Below are 23,662 nucleotides of genomic sequence, written 5' to 3'. Positions count from 1 at the left end.
ACGGGCAACTCCAGGCTGCTGCATTCCGGCGACATCACCTATCCGCCACCTGGCTGGCACTCGGGTCAGGGAACCGAGCCCCGGGCTCATGGCTCTCCTCCGACGCGGGGGACAGAACCCTTCACCCCATTCCCATGGCCAGCTGCTACTCCAACGGGGAAGGACCGTCTGCCTCACACATGGATGATTTTCACTTTTATTATCGTAAATTCACTGTTGTCTTTATATATACTTTTTAAAAAATATATTAGATACAAAAGTCAGAAAGGCTCCTCTTTGAACTACATATACTGGTGGATTTACAGGCCGGTTTGGAAAAGGCGGGCAAATAGGAAAGCCCAACTTGATCAATGCGCACAGCAGCAGCAGCAAATGCCCCTCTCCAGGGACAAGGGGATTTTTTATATATATATATATATGTATGTGTGTATATATATATATATATATATTTGTAGATCTATGCATACACACACATGCATGCACACACAGCACTCTCACCCCTCAACACCTCAGCCCCCTGCCCAGGACACTCCGGGCTGCACCTCAGCTCAAGGATGCTGCGGCTGAGTGGGATGAGCTCCCGCCAGGCAGGCATCGGCCAAGGCACCAGAGGACGGATTTGGGAGTCCCAGAAAATGGGGCACACGCTTCCTCTGGTCCTACAGAAGCGCTTCCCCTTTCCATGGCTGCACTCCCTGGGACAGCCTGGGCTGGCAGCGGCACAGAGCAGAAGTCCCCTGCTCAGCAGGCACGGTGCCTGCAGGACATCCCCCGTATGATGGTAAATTTGAAGACTCATTTCCCAAACTAGCTGGAAGCAGGGAAATGCTGTGACCAGGGAGGTGAAACCTGCCTCAGCAATTCTCAAAGCTGAAAAAATGCAGGAAAAGCCATTGACTGATGGCATAGAAGGCCCTGAGCAGTGAGAGCCCTGGCACGGGGCAGGGGGGGTCAGCACAGTCCAGCTGGGGCTGCTGGTGTCATCCTGCAGCAGAGTGAGACACCACCTCCACCTGGGAAGGCAGGCAGGGAGAGACCCCTTGCTGCCATCCTCACTGGGGCTGCAAACAGACTGGCAGTGCAGTCACTTCCCAAGAAAGGGAAAAGGCACTCTGTGTTTTTGGCTCCTCTGACAGTCACAGTAGCCATCTGGAAGGCTTTCTTACCCCTGTGAAGGAGGGAAGAACAGAGATCTCATCCCCTTCCAGCCCACCAGGCTTGTGTGGTGAAGAAAGGGTGAGACCGCAGGTCCCCCACGTCCCTTACAGGAGGAAGCCTCAGTATGATTGCCTTCAGCAGCCTGACTCAGATCAGGCTACCCCAGAGGCTCAGGGGCAGATCCTGGCTCTGCTGATAGCGCCAGGTTGTCATCCCCACACTCCAGCAGTGACCCCAAACCCCGTGGGCAGGGAGGGGACAGCTCTTGCAGGGGCAGCAACTGCCAGAGGAGCACTGGACACAGCTCCTGCTGAGAGTGGAGAGCACTGCAGGCCCACGTGCACACACACACACACACACACACACACACACACACACACACACACACACACAAAAACACATAAACACACACACACACACACAAACACACAGCAGTGGGGTTTTTAGAGATATTCAAGGTGGGGAGTCACTGGCAGAGCCCAATTTGTGGTCTCCACTCTGGGCTGCCTCCTGTGGGGGTCAGGCCATAGCCAGGCCCTCCACATGGCTGTGGATGTGGGCTGTACTGGACAGGCTGCTCTCGCCTTTGTAACTTTTGGGGGCCCGGCTGGCTTTCAGCAGGACCAGGAAGGTGTCTGTGGAGATGGCCCCAAACTCAAAGGTGAACGTGCCGTAGAAAACCAGGACATCAATGATGAACATCCACTCACACAAGGCAGCCACGTGCTGTAGCACAAAGCTCTCCTGGATGAAGAACACGCCACCTGAGGGTATCCCAGTCAAGGATAGTACAGCTGAACCCCAACCACCCCATGGAGTGCCATGTCCCACTGTTACTGCATGCTGGGGTGGACGTGAGTACCCATCCTCTGCAGGATGGGTACACCACCACCACTCCTAACACTGAGAAACCCCCACATGCTTCTCCCAGCACCAGAAGGGCCCTGGCACAGGTGAAGCAGTGGCACACATGCCCAAACCAGCCTTGATAAATCACTGATGCCAGGCTGGGATTATCTGAAGAGGCCAGGGCAGGACGAGCTCAGGCTGCAGGTCCCAGTGAAAGCCAGGCGCCCAGATGCTCAACTTCCCCACACTCCTTGCCTCTTCCTCAAGCCAGGCTGGTGGTCTCCATCCTCTCACAGGATGCTGTCAAAGATGATAAAACTCAACTTTTGAGACACGGTTTGGACTGTTGCATCCCAGTCCTGCAGCACCTCCTATCCTTCTGTGCTGCAGGCTGGCCCACCCCAGAGAGGGGGCCTGCTCCCACTTCTCCAGATCCTACCACTACCAGAATTTCTTTATCCTTCTCTCATCCCCACCAAAACTCTCCAGGGAAACCTATGGCAAGAGCTACTGTGGGTGAGGGGAGGAGGTACATTCCCAAGCCCTCCAGGGTGAAGCCTCCAGCAGTACCATGCCTTCTGCAAGTGAGACCAAGATCTGGGAGAGCTGCAGAAGGGGACCTGACCTGTACAGTGTAGAGCCCTCTGCTGACTCCCCCATCACATCAGAAAAGATCCCAGCCCTCTCCCCACACTGTCCGCACCACAGCTCTCTGCTTGCCCATTGCCAGTCCCAGAGCTTACAGAGCAGAATGGCTACAGCAGATGGGCACCACTCCGGTCTTCCTTGTCCTTACACGCCCTTCATGTCCCTCCCAGCTGGCATGGCCCTGCAGCAGTCCTGCCTTTCTCAGCTCCCAGCCTGATTCCCAGCCTGCCTGCCTGCTGTGGTGACAGAGCAGGACCCTCTGATATGTGACAGGCCTGCCAGCACCCCCAGGCTCCTCTTGTGTGGCTCATCTCAGCCAGACCCCAGCCAGCCTCTTTGGGATCCATGGACACTGCATGCTTTTTCTCCTTCCTGCCCAATAGCCACTACCTTGTTTCACAATTTATCCCCAACCTCAGTCCCAAATAAGCTCCTCACTCCCCAGCCACACACTTGGGACCATTCTTTGAGCACCAGCCCACCTGATGCCATGACCTGGTAAAGTGTTTGCAGACCCAGTACCTGCTCACCAAACCCTTCCTTGTCCCATGGGCAGGTTGGCTGGCAAGTGCCCAGAAGTTCTGGCTGACAGAGGTGCTGCCACACACCCACCTGGCACCTGCACACAGTGCTTTTTGTACTCAGCTTCAGTCAGAGAGGTAATCCAGATGGACTTTGCATTGCCAAGGGCTCAAAATACCTTTGTCCCATTAAAAAAGTCAAACAATTAACCAGACCTGGGTGGTGTGTGACTGGAGCCAGCAGAGGTGGCTGGGCTGCAGCAGCCAGAGCACAGCTGGTTTGGGGCATGCCAGCACCCCAAGAGATACCCAGCAGTATCCCTTCCCCTACTCAGCCCCTGCCCAGCCCTGGTACTGCTGCTCCTCTAGCCTACACCTGCAGTCAGCTGCCCACCCTCAGTGCCCTGCCCAGCTCCTCTCCTGGCACCATGCCTCATTGCCAGACCAAAGGATAGAGAATTTGGGGGATATACCCCACTGTGAGGACCAGCTTTCACCAGCCGATTCCCAGTCTTCTTCCCACACCCTTCAGGATACTGAAGACGAGGGTGAAGAAGGCCACAGTGGTGAGGATGCTACGTAAGTGGCCGGTCCAGTACTGCCCTCGGGTTTTAGCCATGCGGTAGGTGAGGATGGACTGCAGGAGCAGGAACAGCATGCTGGTGGGAAAGGCCACCCCTGCCCCAATGTAGTGTAGCACCTTGGCGTGATCCACCTGTGGGGAAGAAACCATCAGTGCCAACACTCTGGGACACTGCCTATCACAGCGTGACTCTCCTCCAGGAGTTGTACTCCTGCCCAGGAAGGGGTGCAGACAGTGCTGAGAGCAGGTCCAGGCAGCTCACCCTGTGCCTGACTCCTGGCTGAAAAGCAGACTTGGATCCACCATCTACTGCTGGGATCTCCAAGCACTCTGTTTCTTTCATCCATGGGCCAGCAGCCCTGCTGTGTCCAGGGGCAGGGGCTGCCCTCTGTCCCGAGCAACATCAGGGACTGCCTGCACCCCTCCTAAGGGTCACAGCCAAACACCGCTCACCACGGCTGGGCCACAAGGGGGATCGGGGCCTGCAAAGCTCCTCCCGGGGCTGGTGTGGGCAGCAGCCTCCTGCCAAATGGGAGGGACCGGCTGCTGCAGGCAGCTGCCGAGAGGCCGAGCAGGCAGGGGCTGAGCACCGCGGTGTGCTGCCAAGCCTGGGCCCGCTCTGCTCCCCGTGAGCACAGGCTCTGCTCTGACAGTTTCCTGGTGTCACCCCCTGGGCAGGATCAGGAGCAGCCTGAACAGCATATCCCTGCCCCTGCACACGTCCATGGAGAGGACAGACAGTGCAGAGGGGCTCAGGTAAGGGTTTAAACAAACCCAGCAGCTTATTGTGGACTTGAACTATGAATACACAAAGGACACTCAGTACCCTGGGAAGCACGGCACTGACTCAGGGGAAGGGAAGGATTGCATGGACGGGATGCTGGACCAAACCAACGACCCCAAACCCTACCCTGCTGAGCACAGCCATTGCCCCGCTCCAGCCAAGGCCCTCTTCTGGCCCCCTACCCCAGGGTCTCCTGAGGAGATGCCTTACCTGAAAGTTGCCAACCATGGTGAGGCCAGCAGCGCAGACCCAGCCAGTGGCCAGCCCCAGGGTGTTGAGGAGGGACGGCCCCAGGCGCTCCAGGAGGTGGGCATACCGCAGCAGGCCCACCAGAATGACTGCGGGAGGGAAACACAGCCCTGTCACATGCCACTGTCTGCGGCCCCGTCAGCCCACTGCTGCCCCATGCTGGGGTGGGTGCAGGGCAGCCTCTCTCAGCCCTGCTTCCCCAGCAGCAGGCACTCACCCATGAAGGAGCCCAGGCTGCAGATGAGGCTGAAGAAGCAGCTCTCAGGAGGCAGGGTGCCACACTTGCTGCGGGGACAAACAAGACCCACAGAGCACTCAGACAGGGGGCACTGGGGTGTGTGCTTGGCTCCCTCCGCAGGACACCCTCCTGGGTTGCCCTGGAGGGGTCTCAGTGCAGCTCTACCCCCACACTGAGGCTGCTCACCTGACGAGGGGGATGTGATCCAGCGTGCAGCAGGAGCTGGGGCCATCCATGTCACATGACTGGTTGTAACTCCTGCCAGCAGCAAAGGAACAGGGTTAGGAGAGCCAAGATGCTGCCCAGGACCTTCCTGTCTCCCGCCCTGCTATGGCAGTCGAGTTGCTCCACAATGAGTGCAGCCCAAACCCAGGGATGTGCCACAATCTCCAGAGAGTGACCCACTGCCCAACAGGCAGAATCATGCCTGTGTTTCCACAGCCTGTCCCCCGCCTGCTGGCTCTGCTGCTCACCCAGAGCCCATTCTTTGAGGGAGAGGCCATGGCAGGGCAGAGGCTGTGCAGGCTGGGATGTGGGCTCAGGGGGTTCTGGCAGCCCCACACCCAGACAGGAGCAGGAGCACCCACCTGCCAGCCCCCTCACATATTCCCATGATGGAAGCACCAGCGAAGCTGGGGGGACTCAGGGGGAACAACACTGTGGGGGGAGCTGTGTGGGGACAAGTGCTGCCCTGTCCCTTGCCCAGGCTGTCCATCCACCACCTCCAGCAATGCAGCAAGCAAATGGTTAAAAAAGCCTTTTTGGAAAGGGCTGGGCTGAGCTCTGATGTTTTTTCAGTCTCCTCAGTTTACTGGTGGCTTTGTTTTCCAACCACTAAACCCAGGCGAGGCGTGGAGCCCCACGGCCTCCTCAAAGGCTGCTCTTAGGGCTGTGTTTAGTTTGGGAGTTTTTTTTTTATTATTATTTTGTTTAAAGCAAGCAGCCCAAGGCTGGGAAGCATTATTCGTCATTAAGAGCTGGCTGTGCAGCAGAGACAACCCTACACACACATTCTTCCCAGGGCAGAATCAGCCATCAGGCAGGAAATGGCAGCAGGTTTTTTTTTTTCACTTCTTCAAACACTCCAGCAAGAATTAAACTAACATGGATCTTTCTGGGCAGATTTTTAAGGCGACGCTACAAGCCAAAAACCCTGCAGAAGGAGTTGCCAAGAGACCAAACAGTGTTTCTTTTCCCAGCCCTTGTCTCTTCCACGCCTCATCCCCCATCTGGGGGTGTTGCAGGCAGTTCTGTCCATGGGGTGTCTGGGTGCTGCAGGACCATCCCATCCCCCTGGCACTGCCAGATTTAGCCTCAAGCAAGCAAGTCACAACCTTTTCCATGGAGACACACAGCCCTCTGTAATTCCCTGACCACTTATTTTCATACTTTCTCCATGCTGTGTTTTTTGAAAGGCCTCCTTCTCCCCGTCTGGTTTGCAGCGAGGCTGTACTGTTCAGCAGAGTAGCTGTTACCACAGAGAGCCTGAGTAGGGGAGGGAGGGCAGCCCAGCCCTGACAGCAGCTGGACCCCAAGCTGTTCTGCTCCCAAAAGCCAATTGGCTGGGCAGGGGGCATGTGCCCTGTGGCATTTGCACCCCATCACCATCATGTCTGCTGGGAAAGAAGGTAGCTCTGTGCCCCTTTAATGCTCCCACCATCCCCAACCCCCCTTCAGCACAGTCATGGTGCAGGGAGTGCCTCAGCTACCCAGCGGTCTAGCACAGCTTGGCATACTTTAAGTGGGACAGGTATGGAGGGACTTGGCATTATGAGATCTTTAATCAAGCCAGGATGTGCCAAAAAGCCCCTGCTTCCCTGCAGACCTTACCAGTTGTGGACAGGGCAGATGTGGTTGTTGGACAGTGCCATGGCATATCTGGAGGAGAGACAACAACAGAGTTACCACAGCCACCCACCTTTCTGCAGCCCCTTTCCCTGCCAGCACCCAGAGCAGCCACAGGGACAAGCTGCCAGAGCAGAGGATACAGACCCTCACTGCCTGCCAGGGGCCAGCACTCAACCTGTGGCACCCCCCAGCTTTAAAAAGCAGGACAAAGAAAAACAAGTGCCTGAGCACATGCTCCACAGAATTCCCACTGCTGGGACCAGGTTCCCCTGCCATGTACCCCCATCCCTGCTGAGAGCCACCTCCTGCTCCAGTTCAGTGCAGCTGCTTCTGTGGGGCCTCTTCTCCATCGTGCTGCTGTGCTCCACTGGTGCTGGGGGACTGCTCTGTCACAGAGCCTCGCTGGCATGCCCCTGGCATCAGGGCTCTCCAACAGCCTACAGCTGTGCCAGGTGACACCCAATGGTGCTGGCTCTGCCCTGCTTCCCCCAGCCTCTGGCTGGCCAACAACAGAGCTAAAGGAAGTCTGGAAAAGTAGCCAGGAATGGGAGGGCATTATGGGGAGATCAGCTCCATCAAGCATGTCACTGTGGAGTCCCCCTTGTGCCTTAGTCAGTGTAACAGGGCATTCATGACATGCATCCCGCTCCACTCCAAGGGCTCTCAGCCCCATGGCCCCCACCCCACCATCGAGGAGCCCTCCTGCCCAGCAGCCACAGCAATGCCTATTGCTCAAATCACTGGCTGGTTGTGAACAGCTCAGGTTTATAATAGGTCCCAAGACCAGTATGAAAACTTCTCTCCTTCCTGAGCTGGCCGTGTAACAGCTGGGCTGCAAAAAGATGATCCTAGAACAGAGGCAAAGAGCAGGACAGGTGGGGGAAAACAAGGAAGAGCATCCCCAGCCACCAAGGAGCAGACCCCTCACTGAGCCATCTCCCAGCACAGGTCTCCAAAAGGGCCACTCCCAGGGTAGCTCAGGCTGAGAGGATCATAAGCAGAAACTCCCACCTGTGCTGCTTTGGTCTGGTGGGGCATCTGTCCCCCAGGGTCACTCATGGGAGGCAGCCCATGATTTGCAAGGTGTCCAAGGGAAAGACTTGCAGTTTAAGCTCCTAGCAACAGGTACAACATTCGGCTTTGTTGTGAAGTAGGACAGGCGATACCTCAGGGGGAAGCTCTTGGAGGAACCTGCATGCATATGGGGTGCACTTGCTCCATCCCACAGCCCAGGAAGTCCCACCACCTATACTGAACCTCTTGATGCCTTTGAGAAAAGTCCTTCATCCACTGCTTACTTGTGTTAAGGCCTGAGAAATGGACTGCTGGGGTGGACTAGTACTGTTCCCCCAAGTGACACAGCCTCTATTCCTAGCAAAAGGCCCATCCATCCACTACATGGGATGGGTGCCCATATACGGACTGCAGCCCTGGTGCTGCAGTACCTGGGCTGGTGGCGTGGCTCCCAATGCCGTTCCCGGGCCACCTGAGCGTCAGCCGCACTCGGGCCGGGACAGGGGTGCACGATTCCGCAGGGTGTCAGGGATTTAAGGACAGGGAGGCAAATGCCAGCGCTGCTGCAGGGGACGCGGGGACCACGAGGGCGGCTGTGGGAGCCCCTGAGTGTCCAGAAGTGCCCCAACATGACCGAGGAGAGCGGCTCCCCGTAACCTCCAGCCCGCTGCATCCCACCTCGCAGCATTCCACTCTAGAGCATCCTCCAAACCCTCGCCCTCAGTCATCCCGCAGCATCCGGCCCGGGCCCCGGCCCCAATGCCCGTGGGTGGGGGGCTGGCGGCGACCCCGCGGCACTCACACGATCCACATGCCGGTGATGGTGAAGGCAGGCAGCGTGACGGGCAGGATCCCCCAGGCCGGCATCCTGGGGCCTGGCATGCCCCGCCGGGCTACGGGCGAGCGGGGCCGCCGGGCCGCCGCCGGGCCGCGCTCCCCATGGGCGACGGGGCCGGGGTCGGGGCCGGGCTGGCGGGCGGAGCGGGTCCGGCCGTGCGGAGCGGCGCCGGGACAGCCCAGGCCGGCCCCGCCCCGGGGCAGCGCGGGTCCCGCTCGGCGGCAGGGCCGGGCCCGCCCCGTCCGGCGGCAGCGGGGAGCGGGACGGGCCGGCGCGGCCCCCGGCGCCACGTGGCGTCCGCGCTGCAGGCCCGGGGAGCAGGTCGGTGCTGGGGAGGGCAGCCGGGGAGCGGGACGGCACGGAGCCGGCAACGCCGGGCTCCGCGGGGCGGGCGCCCCCGCAGCGCGCTCGGCTGAGCCTCAGCGAGGGACAGGCTCCCCTAGAGCGCAGGGGAGGGCAGGCCAGCTCAGCAGCGAACGCTCCTCCCGGGAGCTGGGAACCCGAACAGCTTTTGCCAAGGCTGACTCGGGCATGGACGGCCGGCTGCAGGCCTGGGGGCCTCACCCCCCTCAGCTCCAGGTGATGGTGTCCCGGACACCAGCCCGAGGCCCACATCCGCAAAAGTGTGGGCTCCTGTAAGCATAGTCCAGAGGGCACTGTCAGAGGACGAGGCAGGAGGTACTGCCACAGGGAGGGGCCAGGCAGCGAAGACCTTCCTTAGTTCACTGTTCCATAGGGCTCAGCATTCCGTCCAGAGGACAAGGCTGCAGCCACACTGCCAGCCAGTGCCTGCACACGCTCCCGACTCGGTTACCCTGACCTCTCTCTTCCCAGACGCTTTCTGCAACTAGGGATTAAGTTTAGCAGCCAACCACCAGAGAAATTTCCATTTTTCTTACACAGAAAACGTGAGGAAAGGAAGCACAACTTCCCCTGGCAGAGAAGCAGGGCTGTGGTAAGGCCACAGCCGTCCCATTTCTCTATTGAGAACTCAGCAATAACTTGCCCTCTTGCCCCCTGACTGCTTATGGGGATGTGTTTTCAAGTCCCAACACATCCTCCATCGCCAAGCGGTGTGCACACCCCTTGAGAACGGAGCGTTTGGAGCTCATAAAGCCCGCACTTTGCCTTCTGCAGAGAGGAGCTGCCCGGGGACAGCTCTGACCCTGGCCTGTGTGGGAGCGGAGCCTTGGCCGCCCACCGCCTTCCTCGGGCCAGGGTGCTGGTTACACAACCGCAGGAGCAGTACTGCACACTGGGACTTGTAGTCTTGGGGGATCTCATCGTCCTCCGCGTTGACTCGCGCCCCAAGCAGCCTCCCCACGGGCCCAGGCTCTCTCCTCGCTGTTCAGTTCGGGGCAAGAGCTGCACTCCAGAACTTAGCACCCGAGCCGGTTGTGCTCCCAAAGCTGCCCCGTGCATTCCTGTCCGCCCGCCCGTCCGGCAGTAGGCCTGGCCCTCCCTCTCCCGGCAGCCTCCACAGCACATGGACAGTGGGAACAGTGCCCGCTGCGCCGGGGCTCCCGCCTCCAGCAGCCTTGGCAGAGCACGGATCACTCCAGGGCCACAGGCGAGAAGCACAAGCCCTGCCGGGCTGCCTGCTGCGCAGCTGGGCCGAAAATGCCAGGCACAGTGGCTTCAGAACACATCAACTGTGTAACAGGCATAAATTTTTCCAGAGGAGTTCAACAGCTGGCGTTTATAGGAGTGAGGGTAACTTCTAAAAAAAGCCAGCTCACTGTTGATACATCCTGGAAATCTTTCTTACAGACCTTTTGAGTATGCTCAGACCCAATTTTTAAATTGAAATTAAAAACAGCAGTGCTTTGTTTCACAAGTTTCAGTGCTAAACGTATGTTTTACAGTCAGGGCTTATCATTCTTTTTCTGGTTTTCCAGTCCATTCCTATTTACAGTCTAGTGAAAACTGTTTAAAGTGCAATTCTGTCTTTCCAGTCAACATTCCTTCCATTCTAGTCCCGCTTCCTGCAGTTCTCTCAGGTGGCGTTTGCTTTGCACCATAATTGTCTGAGTTAAGATGTAATGCTCTCAGGAGAAGCTGGGTTTGCAAACACAGCACGTGTTAAAACATAGCATATGCCCAAAACAGCTATCAGAAGGCAGCTGGCAACATGGAGCTTTGCTATTAGCTGACACCACCCCAAAAAGTCAGAGGACCACCTGGGCCTGAGGATCAGAGGCAGCAGTCCTGACATCCAGGCACTTGACAACTGAGCAATGGTTTACAAAGAGTTAATAATCTAAAGCTTTCAACAAGCAGAAAAACAGAGCTGTAAATAGAAGTGAAGGCTCAAAAAGACAAGACAGAGAGGGGGGCTGGATACAGAAGCACACCATGAGCAGCACAAGGACTCAAATATACTAATGAAAACATCTGCGGGCTGGAAAGACAATCTACAGGCAGTGGAGGGTGAGGAAGAGAGCTGCAGCAGCAAAAATATTCCAGGAATGGTACAAATGGGGTTAGGGAACCAGGATTTATTATCAGGACTTTTCTAGTATGCACATTACTCTTCCATTATGCAATATTTAGACCTTTTCTCATGCAATTTAAACAAACTCCAAAGTTTTTACCCCCTTACCAAGTCTGTAAGAGTCTCTTGGAATAGAGAAGGCACTGGTGCTTCACACAGCTCTGAGGACACTGTGGCACTGCGTGGATCTTGCCATGAAACAAAGTAGAAAATACCAGAAGGGAAGTGTAATTGTTCAAATCCATGGCAAGCACTAGCCCTGGAAGAGCCCAGCATCTCTCGCACCCTCTCCAACTCTGAGTCCTGTCCATGGAAACAAGGATTTCTTCTTCATCAGAGAATCACCAGTGTCAGCTGAGCTGTCACCAAGGTCGATGTTCTGGCACCATGACCAGATGAGTAGAGCACCTGCTCCTCAGTCCTCACCTCTGCCCTCAGTCCTGGTGGTGCATGAGCATACACCAATGTAACACCAGAAATTTTACAGCCCACATGAAACTACTGCCATCCGAAAGAGCCAATCTCACTATTACAGCTCTGCTTTGTCCATGATGGGAACCATTCCCGATTAGTCCCTTGATGGCTCACCTCTATTGCAGCCCCCCACCCCAAGCTGACAAGTCCCTCTGTGCTCCCTCCAGACAGACCACTGGTATATGAAGCCAGCGCACAATACCTTGAAAAGCAAACTCGCCTTTTCCCAAAGCTCTGAGTCGAAGTTCGATGACAGAAAAGGAGTGCAACATCAGAACATTCATTTACAGGATTTATTTATTACACTGTAAAAAGTCCATTGGATTTTAGCCATTTATTCTGTATGTACACTGGTTGTATTCCCACACCAACTGCAGGTTCCTCTCCTTACAGGATACACTGGGTTGGAGTCCCATCCACACCCCTCCCAGTCATCAGGGTGACTTCCAAGATTGAAATTATTGAGAATTTAGCCAACTAGTCGAGGGAGGATGAGGACGAGCGATGCAGCACTTGCCAGGCAGCCAGCTCTGCTCTGGGCATGAGCGAGGAAAGAGCGGGATGTCCTTGCGGCAAGATGAAAGCACAAGAATCACTGCCAGAGCCTCAGCTGCAGGGGCCTTCTGGGGTAGAAGGACATGGGATCCCAACAAGAAGATACGAAGGGTGCAATCTCTTTAGAGCTTTCAAGAGAAACCACTGCAGACCTGCTGAGCATCTGTCAGCAAGTGCCACAGATCCCCACATCTGTAGGTGAAGGGGATGTTCTCCTAAGGAAGGGGCTGGTCACCAAGAGACCAATGTATAGCGAGTGGCAAAAAACACATGATTGCCCCACAAGTGCTATGTGAGACATGGCCATGGAGCTCTGCTCTCAGCATTTCCTTCTCATCTACTCAGCTAGGCAGAGCCTTCTGGATTTGCCTTCTCCAACCAGAAAGCCTGATTACATTTACAGGAGCAGGGCTGAAAGCCCCTATCAGACTTGCCTGCTACTTAATCTCTATTTGGCTTAGGGATTGCTGTCACCCGTGTTGCAGGAAGGAAAGCATGTACCAGCAGGCAAGAAGTCCTACACAGCAGTCTGAGAGCTGCACTGTAAGCAATCCACATTTCTAATAAAATTCTCTACCTGCTGAACCCAGGCGTGCTCAGATCCCAAACAAAGCAGTACAACCAGAAAAGTCAGCAGGAAAGCTAGGGAATGGCTGGGGAATTGCCCAGAGACTGGACTGAGTAATCTTGAGAGGCAGTCCTGTACTGCAGCCCCTCTCTGGTGTGACATCAAAAGGTTCCTCCTCTTTACCAGATGAACAGGTGGCAGCTTGGTCCCAGGCTGCTGGGCACAGGCATTGCCTGGCCCCTGAGATTGCAAAGGCAAGAAGGAGACTGGTCAGTGGAACTGAGCACTCCTCCACGGAGACAGGGATTTTTGGGCAGATTTCTAAGTGATGCCACAAGAAGGGAGCAGGACAGGACACGCTCCGGAGGACTGCGGCAACAGCCCTTCTGCTCAGGTTAGCATCATCTTTTAAAACAAACATGCCCACTACCAGAGAACATTTGGCCAGCATCCTCCACCCACAGTCTCCTCAGCAGACAGTTCTCCAACATGCTCCAACTAATTGACTTCAGAGCTTGTCATAGGGTCAGTGGGCCGTGGAGTAGCTAAGAGGGGAACAGGAGAGGTGGCTTCAATTAGGGCTGGGTTGAGAATGATTGGAAGAGTCATAGGTGGCACCCCAACCTGCAGGGGAGAGGCAAGAGGCTGCAGGATGAGCGGTGGCTGTGCTGTTGTAGGAGGTATGTCTGTAACGGGGCTTGACTTTGTTGAAGCTGATGCTGGGAAGGAAGGAGAAGCAGAGGTGCTGATGGTGGGTGAGGCAGGTGCAGTGGTTCTCTCAGACTCTGGAAGAAGGAAGAGACAAAATAGATCCTTACACATGTCCTGACAAGGTCACCTATTAGCTCAAAACTAAGCAGGGCTAAAAACTCAGGTGCCTTTTCAGACTTGCCCCCTCATACAAGGCCCTGAAGAGCAGGGTTCAATTGTAGGCATTCTGCCCACCCCAATAACCTCAGCAACAACCTATCCATATGGAAGCACAACATTTCACAACATTATAGGCCTGGTCACCAAAGATCATGCTAAAGCAAGGAAAAGCAGATCTATGCCAGCATGCTGGGAAAGTGATTCCAGGAAAAAGAAAACAGGACTCACCACTGACACCTGGTTCACACGGCTTCTCCAAAGGAGCCACATGGGTGGATGGTCTCACATCCCCCACAGGAGAAGGGGGCAGTGCAGACACTATTGTTTTCTGATGCTGCTGCTCCACTGGTATGTTGGGGACAGGATCTAGGAAGACAAAACATGCAGTGAGACCACACACCAGTTTACTCATACCTTTTGCCCTCCCTCAACTTGCCCTTGTGCCAAGTTCCCACAGCCTCCTACAACTCATTTCATCAGCATCCAGGCACTGTGGCAACTGAGTACTGGACAAGGTGCAAGTACTGCTCCAAAACCTGTGTTAAGGTTTCCCAGCCTCTGGTACCTTGGATGACTGTCTGTTTGAAGAGCTCATCCCGCAGCCGAGGTAAGAAACAGTCAATGCGCTCCCAGGTGATCTCCCAGAGATCTGAGTATCCTGTCCGGGAGTCGGCACTGTGGAATATTCCAGCCGTATCCATTACAAGCAGCATATTCTTCAGAGACTCTGGAATGGCCTCCAGCTATAATTGGAGACAGGACAAAGAATGGACAGATAGTAACGAACTAAAGCTCAAACAGCCAATGGGCTGCCTTTGGAAACTGTGGCCAGGGCAAGAAACCATGGAACAAAATGGTTTGGAAAGGAATAAAAAGTTTAAAATGCCCCAAAAACCCACACTAAATCAAAACACCTTTCAAGTTTAGAAAGTTAAAATGCGATGAATGGTTGTCCAAAGGACTGCATCCAGCACCTTACCAGTAAGTCACTGGAGCCAGCATGCATGTATTTGTCCATAAAATCCAGGATTGTGAGCCACAGGGCAGCAAAGGTGGTCAGTGAGAGCAGTGGGGAGAGATGCTGTAGGAATACCTGGGAAAAAACACAACTACTGTCAACAAGTAGTATAGGGGCAGCCGCTCACTGACAAGTCAGTCTCACAAATCTGGATTCCCCCTCCTTGTGGCCGGCTGGGAACATGCACAGGACTGGCCTGAGAATGCCACAGGCCTCCACTCTTCTGAGCTGTGTATGTGAAGGAGTGGATCTTGTCTCCTTTGTGAAAGGCCACTGCAGAGTCTGCATCACCATGTCTTCTAGCCCTTCCAGACTTCTACCTCAGGTCATGACTATCAGCTTGTGATGTGCATGCATCATTTCACCTCAAGAATAGACTGTCTTCAACTAATGTTGAGTGAAAACCTTCTCTCTCTCTATCATAAAGTCACAAACCTCTTCCTGACAACTTTTCCAAGGACTAGAATCATGGAGACAATTCTGGAAAGAAGGCATGTCCCAGCAGCAGAAGCTGGTGGAGAAGCCCAGCACTGAACAGTCAAACTAGCACCCTGACACCTGTCCAGATTAGAGATGCTGAGAAGAGAACACAGCAAACAGTCTGGTTTTCTTGAGGAACATGGTTTCCCCTAAGCTTCCCTAGGTAGCAGAGGTGTGCTCACCTTGGAGAGTAGTGTTGAGGCTCTCATCCTAGTTTCTTCCATCCCGCCAACATCAGCTGGGCTGATGTTCTCAAGTAGCTTGGTTAGCAGAGGAAACAACACCTGTTGGATCCAACACATGTATATTTCAGAACTGAAAAATGACTGATGAGATTTTAACAGGAAGCCTTACAGAAAGACACTGGCTTTAGGGACTGGTGGCTTCTAGGCAGAGGACATGACGGAGGCAATGGGATGTGCATGAGTGGACTCACTTCAATACTCCAAAGGGCCCTGTCAGAAGCCTAAGCAGAGAGGAACTTTTCACAAGACCAGAATAGGGAACATCTTGTCTGTTGCAGTGAACAAGCTTCTCAAGAAGACAGCGCTGAAGTAGGACAACTCTCCTGCACACAGATTTGCTCTTCATGACAATGCTGCCCAGCTCACATGCCCATGCCAGGCAGGCAGTTACCTTGTTGAAGCAGGACTCCCATTCCAGGGCATCCAGGGCCTGCAGGTCATGTACCAGGAGGGCCCGCTGCAAGTAAGTGAGTGCTTGCATTCGGATCTGGCGTCGGGCATCACAGCACAACCAGGCAATACCTGCAAGAGAGGGATTCAGGGCAAAGCCCACAGGGAGAGCATCACATCCCTACTTCCCCAGTCTAGAGTAAAAAGTCTAGTGAAGATCAAAAACTCTCTGTGGAAAAAAAAGAATTATACTTGTTCCAGGCCACAGACTGGCAATCTACTACCAGATCCAGAAATATGCTGGCAGCTAACTCATCCTAAAGATGTTTTTCCAAATCTGATCCAAGTTCTTTTTCAATTACAACAGACCCTAAAAACAACCTATGCCTGCTTTCTCCAGTTAGTTCTTGCTCCTCAACTTTCCTGCCATTACTTTGGAAGAGTGTCTGCTCGCTCTCATCACCAGGGGATGGCTTTACCCTGTAGCAGAGGACACCAGCAGTTGGACCACAGTGTTCGGGAATCCGCTGTGATTTTCCTGGCTGCTGTCTCCAGGTGTCGCTGCTCCTCTGCCCAGGAGCTATAGATGCCAGCTGCTCGCGTGTGCAAGGTGTGCATGAGGTCCAGGAGCTGCAAGTACACACCACAGTAAGAAACATACCGGGCTTTAAATTTTGAAGCAACTCTGATCTGTGCTGTTCTCCAAACAAGGCTAAAAGACTCAAGCTACTCAAGCATGCTTTCTGTACATACACAACCACACACAGTTACAGAGATGGTGTCAGGTCCTGCTGTCTGTGCCCTCCTTAAGTGGTCAAGTGCCAGGTATCTTCAACAAGATTTATGTCAGTTCAGCAATCACATCAATCCCATCTTTGAGGAACACCATTCCAGTCCTGTCTAAAGGAAGAATGGGCTCTTTCTTGGCACAGAGCATTGACTCTCCCAGGCAGAGAGATAAACCCAGTGATTCACCTGTGCAGTCCAGAACAACTCTGCAACTTTTTTTCCTTAAAAAAAGGTATGTGAAGCACATGCCAAGTTCCCTTGCCTGTATGGGCACATGACAGCACTTTTGTCAGTTTACTACTGAACTGAGACCCAACATCCTGGCAGTCAGCAAGCCTGTGCCTTCACACCTTTGAAGTACCAGCTGGGGAGAAATGACTCCCTTAGCCCAGTCCTCTGTACTTGAAATTCCAGAGCCTCAGCCAACAGGGCTTTCCCCTTTCCTCAAGCTCAGATGCCCTGTCAGACTCCTTGCTAATCCTACAGGAACCTCATGTCTCCAAATGACCTTAATCCATTTTACCAACTACAGTGACTCACAGCTTCAGACCTCCTCCTTGCTTTTCAGAGGACCTCTCTCTCCATTGCTAGTCTGCTTTTGCAGCCTTCCTCTCTCACTGCAGAACCACATCTTGCCCCCACAGACACTCTCTGCCATCCAGTGCCCACTTATGCAGGATGCAGCCCCCCTTGCCCCATAAAGAATTCCAGTGATTTCCTAGCCAGGCCCTAAGAATGGGAAAGGAGAGGAGGAAATCCTTGCTATACTTACGTCCTGACTAACCTGTAAAGACACAGTGTGGTAGCTGGCAGGGATGCTCTCGTCCTCGTCCTCGTCACTGTGTGTGTGCGCCTGGTGCTGGCTCAAGACCCGGGATCGCCGTGTGGAGCTGTCTTTTGGCTTTTTTTTTAACCGACTGGATTTACTGTCATACCTGTGACTCTTCCCCCTCTTCTCCTGGGACTTGTAGCCTAGAACATAAAAGGCAACAATATTCCATATACAACAGTCCAATACAAAATGTTCTGCTTTTCAACACACAGAGCAGCCACCTTTTGATATCCCCAGCAAAGGCCCCTGTCCTCTGAAATGACCACTACCTGCTTGAAGGGCCCCTAGTGCCCCACAGGATTAACTTCCTGCAAGAGCTGATACTGCTGTCTCCACATCAACTCCAGACCTCCCCTCCATCCCAGGGAGGGGGATAAGAATAAGGTCCCTGCTGCTAGCAGGAGACAGCACACTTTCCTCCTGGTAGACCATTTTCTTTGAGTTGGGGACTCATTTCATGACAGTATACTTCACACTGTTTGCCAGCTGGCCACCCCAAGCTGAATCCTGGTTGACAAGTGAAGGGCCATCTTACCCCCATTCAAGCTGGCCTCCACGAAGATACGTATTGTTTTGACACAGAGTTCAAAGTTCTCAGGTGTAACATGGGCAGCATCTCGCACGATGAAGGACAGGGACTCCACACATTTCATGAGAGACTTTGTGTCATGTGGGCCCAAATCCAGCCCCACCGTCAGGCTGTACTGGTTGACAAGAGGTGATGGACCCAGCCTGCTGAGCCCAGCAGTGGATCTAGAGTTGTCGATGTCATCTTTCCCCACCTGCAGGTCACAGCAAGCAAGTAAGCAGGAGAAGGTAGCATAACAAGAAGCATCTCATGCTCACACTGAAAGGACCTTTCTTCAGAAGCCAGCAGGTAATGTTCCTGTATGGTCCATTTCCCTTTCTTCCTCATTTGCCTCAAAGCTTTCTCCTTTCCATCTGTGTCTCCCCCTATCCTGCCTTTACATTATCAGCTCATCTTAGCTCTCTTTTCTACTGTCTTATTCTTTCTCTCACTACCACCCATTGCTCCCAGCCATGGTAGAAGCAGTCCTCTTTGGTCACCAGAAGCCCACTGGCTACTCACCACTAGCCAGCCACTGTTCATGACGTCCACATCTGTGACCGAGCGATGCATCTTGCCTGGCTTCCCGTGGTCTGTGTACACCTCAGAGTCAGACGTGTAGCCACGGTCCAGGCTCATGTCACTTGGGTGATAGGAGGAGGACACCTCGCTGTCTGATTGAGCACCTTTAAGACAAAAGACATGGGGTTTAGATCAAAGCCAAATCAAGAACTTGCAAGAGCAGCTGTGGATAAGGGAGAAGCAATCCAGATCAGCATCAACCAGGAACATGCTAATAACCACAAGTGGTTATTAGCATGTTCTACACCTGTCAGATCTACCGACCCTGACATTTAGGATAACCTTAAATATCACACGTCTCAAGACAGAAGTCCTTGCAAGGGACAAATTTAAGTTACTGATATGTTATTTAGAAGTAAAACTTGTTCTCTTAATTGTTCAACCCCATATAGAAACTCATCAGCAGACAGACAGACTTGCTGTGAACAGAGTGCACCAAACATTTTCAGGAGGTAGCCAAGTCAAGCAGTTTGCTCTATCAGCAAAGACAGAAGCAGGAAAAAAAAAAAAATAAAGAAAGGAAAGCGAGGAGACAGCTCTGACAGCTCTGCATTAATCCAGGGGGCCAAGTCCATAAGTATTTTTAAAAATCATGCTTCTCCCATCTGTCTAGCACAAAGCATCAGGACCTATCAAAGAAGTTCTAGAAAAGCAAAGAGAAAAAAAACCTTCTGGAAGATTTCTTTATTTCTCTTTGCTTTAGAAGTCTGAAGACATTACCCTCAAATATACTGACAGCTGGCTAAAACAAAACTGAACAATTTGCTGAAAAGACCACCTTTCTAACACAGTCAAGAGAACTGAGAAATAGTGCATTGCTCTTGTGGGAATGGTTCAGGGACTATTAATGCAAATGGATCTGGAAATATAATTTTAACGAACAACTTATTTTATGAGAACTTCAAAAAGGGAACAGAAAAGAGTCAGTCCCACTAAAGAAGCAAGTATGACAGGAACAGCAGCTGGGTTTACATTACATGCCCAGATAAGAGATTACGGTACCCAAGGCACCAAACCACAACCAGCAGAAAATGCTCCTTGGGTAGAGCAAAGACCACCTACAGCTGCCAGAACTGATATCAGTTTTCCTCCCACCACCCCCCAGGGACTAGCACCTGGATTGCTGCTCACCGAGTAGGAAGAGATGGCAGAATAGAGATGGGAACAGACCATGAGGAGTGAACAGCAGGTGCTGGTCTTTAATCTTGCTAATGTAGTTTAATATCAGCTTTGTTTTCTTGCAGTCCCCTTTGCTAATTGAAAAGCTTGAGGAAGCAGCTGCTTATCTGGCAGGCAGGCATCAGATTTCCTAGCAAAAGCTGGCCTGTCTTACCTGTGTCGTTATCTGCCCTTGCTGTAACCTGCAGGGCTGCGGGTGGCTTCACTCCAGACCCGATGCACTCCAGGAGGGTGAAGAGCGTGTACCAGTCATCCCCGGAGTGAATGTTGGCAGCATTGGTCTTCAGGAGTTCATGGAGGCCGTAGGCAACCTCATGGCTAACTCTGGACAGCACATTTGGCTTCATCATAAGTAAGATACGTAATGAGAGGAGAACCTGGCCAGAGAAGGAGACAAGAATAACAGACTCTATTACTTACACTGCATTCTCTAGCAATGTACTCCTTCATCTATTAGAGCTAGTTGCAATTGCTGTTTGTTGTTACCTGCACTACAGACAGGATAAATATGGGTCCATCCGACAGCAACGGGTTTCCTGTGTCACAGGGTATAGCCACAAAACCCCAGTAACTGCCTTTCAAAAATCCCTTACCTGTGCACTGATCTCATCTCGACGGAGCAGTCGAATGGCCAGCCTCAGCAGCCCCACCACTGCCCTCTCCACCAAGAAGCAGAAGTCCATTGCATGGATACAGAGGTGATAAAGGTGGTCTCGGACAGTTTGCCAGACACAGGTCACACGGTCCCTAGCCACAACAAGGAGGAGGGAAAGGGTAGAACGAAAGGACGTGAGACAAGCAGGATCCAGCAACCTCTCCCACAACTCCAGACAATCCACCATTTCTTAACTTCAATGAAAAATTCCAGCTGGGAGGCACAAGAACAGATACACAGAAACAACAAAACGATCGAACTTCTTACTCATTACTTGCAAAGCAATCAGGTGGGAGAATTCTCCCTCTGGAGTTTAGTTTATATTCTCCAAGTTTCAGGATATCAAGCACTAATTCATGAGCTAATAGCCTTTCTGTTTGCACATGCTACAATGGAATTGTTAAGCCCTGAAATTACAGCCACATGCTGCTTCAGCTGGTGAATCACAGACATAAGGAATTCATTCCCTGGACCCAGGTAGCAGATGCAGTAAAGCAGGGGTATAACAGTGAATGTGCATTTATTTCAAGGTCATACCTATTCTCTAGAACAATCCGCAGAAGCATCTCCAAGCAGAAGGCTGCATCTTCTTCATCATATGTCTCCTCATCAGGAGTCACAGAGATTAGAGCCTGGAACAGCCATGGTATTTTTATGAATCACAAGCTCCAAAAATGGGGAACCAACAGAATGCTTTGACTCTGGCCAAAACTGTACTCCACTGCCTAGTGAGGTCATGCATAGTCAAAGGCCATGGATAAAGGTCAAGCTAAATCTATGGGAAAAATAATTTTTTTTATTATGCAAAATGCAATATGAACTTAAAAGATGTTAAACTCTGACAAAGTGTGTCAGGTGAAGAGGAACTGATATCCAGCAGCTTCTTGCTAATAAATATGTGAAGTACAGAAAAGGCAGGTATACCTAAGAATGACTACAAATACTGGAGTTATTGTTCTCAAGCCATTGGCTTGTATGTGAAGGGAGAATTCCTGACAATCAGAGTAGGAGCACAATGTTCCCCCAGAACTGAGATGACACTCCTCCAGGGAGATGAGCTTGTCTAGCCCAAAGGGTAATGTGTCCAGCCTTATTATATCTCCGACAGCACCCAGGTACTACTTAGGGACACAATGTCAAATATTTCTGTAGAGCTCTTGCCTCTAGAGTGGCCTTTTAGAATTCTCTCATTAGGTACACAGCACACTTGAAAATCTTTAAGCTCTGGCACAGAACTACAAATACTTGCCAAGAGTTCTCAAGGGTCTTAGAATACATTCCATAATATAATGTTTTCTTCTACTGCCAGAGCAATTTGTATCTGCCAACACAGAAGTTACTTTAAGCAGGTGAACTAAAGACTAGTTTCACATCCCAAATAGTTCCAAGACCTCTGAGGACAGAGGAGTTAAGTGAGTACACAGCACATATCCACTATCATGCATAGCATATTTGTTCCACTACCATCCAGTCCCTTGTCCACTATCTCTCTCACCTTCATGAGCTCCTGGAGGGATTCAAGTTGGAGAAATTTGCTTTCTGTGATCAGCTTCTCAGGATCACATTGCTGCAAAATACAGAAAAGACAACTGTGAATCTGGGGGTTGTGGAAGGCATACAAACAGATCTTCCAGACAGTTGTTATTATCTGGAGGAAAACTCCTTCCAACTAGTTCGCTCTTTAACATCAGTTACTTTTAACAGACCTGATCTGTGCTAGTCAGATTTTATTAGATGACTCCTCTGGCCACACAGTGGTCAAACTCCAGGTTCAGATTTTGTTGGCATCATATACCTTTACACTGTCTTGGAAAAGATTAGTTGTTTGAGAATTCATAAACTTCTCTTTGAATATAGGACTGTGATGCCCAGGGCAGACAGTCCTATATTCAGATGCCCAGCCTGAGGAATCATTCCTGTTTTGATGTGTTAGCACCTTTGTGCACAGCAGCACAAAAGACTGTTTAGCTGTCAATTCAGATATGCTCCTCTGTAGATTCTTTCAGTTCTTAAGTCTCCTGTTGCCTGCAATACTGCCAAGCAGCATGCATATTTATGCTTCTGTTGCCTGTTACCCACATAGTATTGTCACCAAGAAGAAAACCAGATTCTTCAACAGCCTATAGGTTACCTTTATGCATTCCAAAGCTGCTCGCTTTGCCTCCTGTGTTTCCGTAGATGGCCCTCTCATACCAGATTGCTCTGTCCCACTGAGGGTGAGCCAACTAACAAAACTCAGTACTGTTGATTCACCACTGCAATTCAGAAGACACCAGCATCAGTAAGAAAACAAGAAATCATGTTATTTTCCAGCCTTGGTACAAAAAAGACTGCCTGGGACATCTACGCCACTCACCGGTTGGATGGTGTCTCCTCACGCTGAAGATAGATTTTGCCATTAGGATCCACAAAGTCTTCAACCTGGAACACAGAGCAGGACACGTATATGACCTCCCCAACCCCATGATATTTCTCTTAGTGATGAAACACGACACTTAACAGCCCATACGTGTGCAGTCAAACCCAGCTCTTCGCCCCACTATCCTGTCAGTAAAGTGCCACTCTCATCTGGTAACGCCAATGCAGGGCTCTAGCACTTCATGCTTATAAGCATATCCCTCTTCTGCACAACATTCAAAATCTGTTCAAGTGAAATAAATGCTGGAATTCCTCAAATCTAACAAGAAATAAAACGAGAAAAAAAGAAACAAGCTACAAAAGAAGCTGCACAACTTGAACACTATACCCTTCACAGGCTTCCAAGTTCTGTACATAGTTTACCAAAGCCAGGCCTTTGCAAGAGAGCTCTCCTACTTTTGGAACTGGCTCTATGAAAAGCCACCTTCCCACTCTCCTAACTCTTCAGTTATCCACCAGCCAGCTAATTATTACCTCCACCATGGCCTTGGGCAGCAGCTCTGCTCGGAAAAGCTGTAGCATGGCCTCCATGATGTTTTTCCAGCCCTCTCGCAGAATGTCACCATGGCGATGGGCCAAGTGAAACACTGTCTTTGCTGCAATATGGGCCTTGGGATTACTTCCAAAAACAGTGGGCAGGTTCTCAATAGACTGCAGGAAAGAGGAGGCGGTGGCAATCAGTCAGAAAGAGATGTTTTCTTTTCAACAGAAATTAGGGCAGATGCTTCAGAACTGGTTATGGGAAAGATAACAATTCTCTGTACGACACTTGGGTAACTCCTCAGCTCACATTCACTTTGCACAAAAACAAGGAC

The 23,662-nt window shown here is 52.0% G+C and overlaps 3 protein-coding genes across 8 annotated transcripts in view; 1 reads left to right on the top strand and 2 right to left on the bottom strand.

Annotated features, from left to right (window-relative positions):
• Positions 1-182: 182 nt before the first annotated feature.
• Positions 183-8,879, bottom strand: TMEM150A (transmembrane protein 150A). Of its 2 annotated transcripts, none has more exons than XM_059851467.1 (7): positions 8,695-8,870; positions 6,861-6,908; positions 5,217-5,288; positions 5,010-5,077; positions 4,754-4,881; positions 3,714-3,891; positions 183-1,922 (listed from the first exon to the last, which is right to left on the bottom strand). In XM_059851467.1, exons 1-7 carry the CDS (start codon positions 8,772-8,774, stop codon positions 1,678-1,680), a joined length of 819 nt encoding a protein of 272 aa, XP_059707450.1. In that variant the 5' UTR covers positions 8,775-8,870; the 3' UTR covers positions 183-1,677. The 2 variants fall into 2 exon arrangements, with proteins under 2 accessions (XP_059707450.1, XP_059707451.1); XM_059851468.1 differs by lacking the exon at positions 183-1,922 and adding an exon at positions 1,929-2,294 and having other exon boundaries at positions 8,695-8,879.
• LOC132329612 (collagen alpha-1(I) chain-like) lies at positions 8,773-10,180 on the top strand. The gene is made up of 2 exons (XM_059850808.1): positions 8,773-9,365; positions 9,868-10,180. Exons 1-2 carry the CDS (start codon positions 8,773-8,775, stop codon positions 10,178-10,180), a joined length of 906 nt encoding a protein of 301 aa, XP_059706791.1.
• A 1,797-nt stretch (positions 10,181-11,977) lies between these two features.
• GBF1 (golgi brefeldin A resistant guanine nucleotide exchange factor 1) overlaps positions 11,978-23,662 on the bottom strand; it is a 102,143-nt gene continuing 90,458 nt past the window's right edge. For 3 of the 5 annotated variants that reach the window (XM_059851447.1, XM_059851449.1, XM_059851450.1), the window contains 17 exons: positions 23,322-23,498; positions 22,786-22,850; positions 22,561-22,684; positions 21,925-21,996; positions 20,967-21,061; positions 20,368-20,521; positions 19,929-20,151; positions 18,536-18,699; positions 17,981-18,227; positions 17,386-17,585; positions 16,304-16,454; positions 15,826-15,956; positions 15,372-15,473; positions 14,671-14,784; positions 14,257-14,434; positions 13,920-14,057; positions 11,978-13,606 (listed from right to left, as the gene is read on the bottom strand). In XM_059851447.1, the coding sequence (XP_059707430.1) occupies positions 13,320-13,606; positions 13,920-14,057; positions 14,257-14,434; positions 14,671-14,784; positions 15,372-15,473; positions 15,826-15,956; positions 16,304-16,454; positions 17,386-17,585; positions 17,981-18,227; positions 18,536-18,699; positions 19,929-20,151; positions 20,368-20,521; positions 20,967-21,061; positions 21,925-21,996; positions 22,561-22,684; positions 22,786-22,850; positions 23,322-23,498 (2,622 nt within the window). In that variant the 3' untranslated portion in view covers positions 11,978-13,319. The remainder of the gene's footprint in view (positions 13,607-13,919; positions 14,058-14,256; positions 14,435-14,670; positions 14,785-15,371; positions 15,474-15,825; positions 15,957-16,303; positions 16,455-17,385; positions 17,586-17,980; positions 18,228-18,535; positions 18,700-19,928; positions 20,152-20,367; positions 20,522-20,966; positions 21,062-21,924; positions 21,997-22,560; positions 22,685-22,785; positions 22,851-23,321; positions 23,499-23,662) is intronic. The other 2 variants (XM_059851448.1, XM_059851451.1) reach the window with 1 other exon arrangement.

Source organism: Haemorhous mexicanus, chromosome 7, assembly GCF_027477595.1.
Source record: "Haemorhous mexicanus isolate bHaeMex1 chromosome 7, bHaeMex1.pri, whole genome shotgun sequence".
NCBI classification, from domain to species: Eukaryota; Metazoa; Chordata; class Aves; order Passeriformes; family Fringillidae; genus Haemorhous; species Haemorhous mexicanus.
This window is presented reverse-complemented; position numbering and strand designations above follow the sequence as displayed.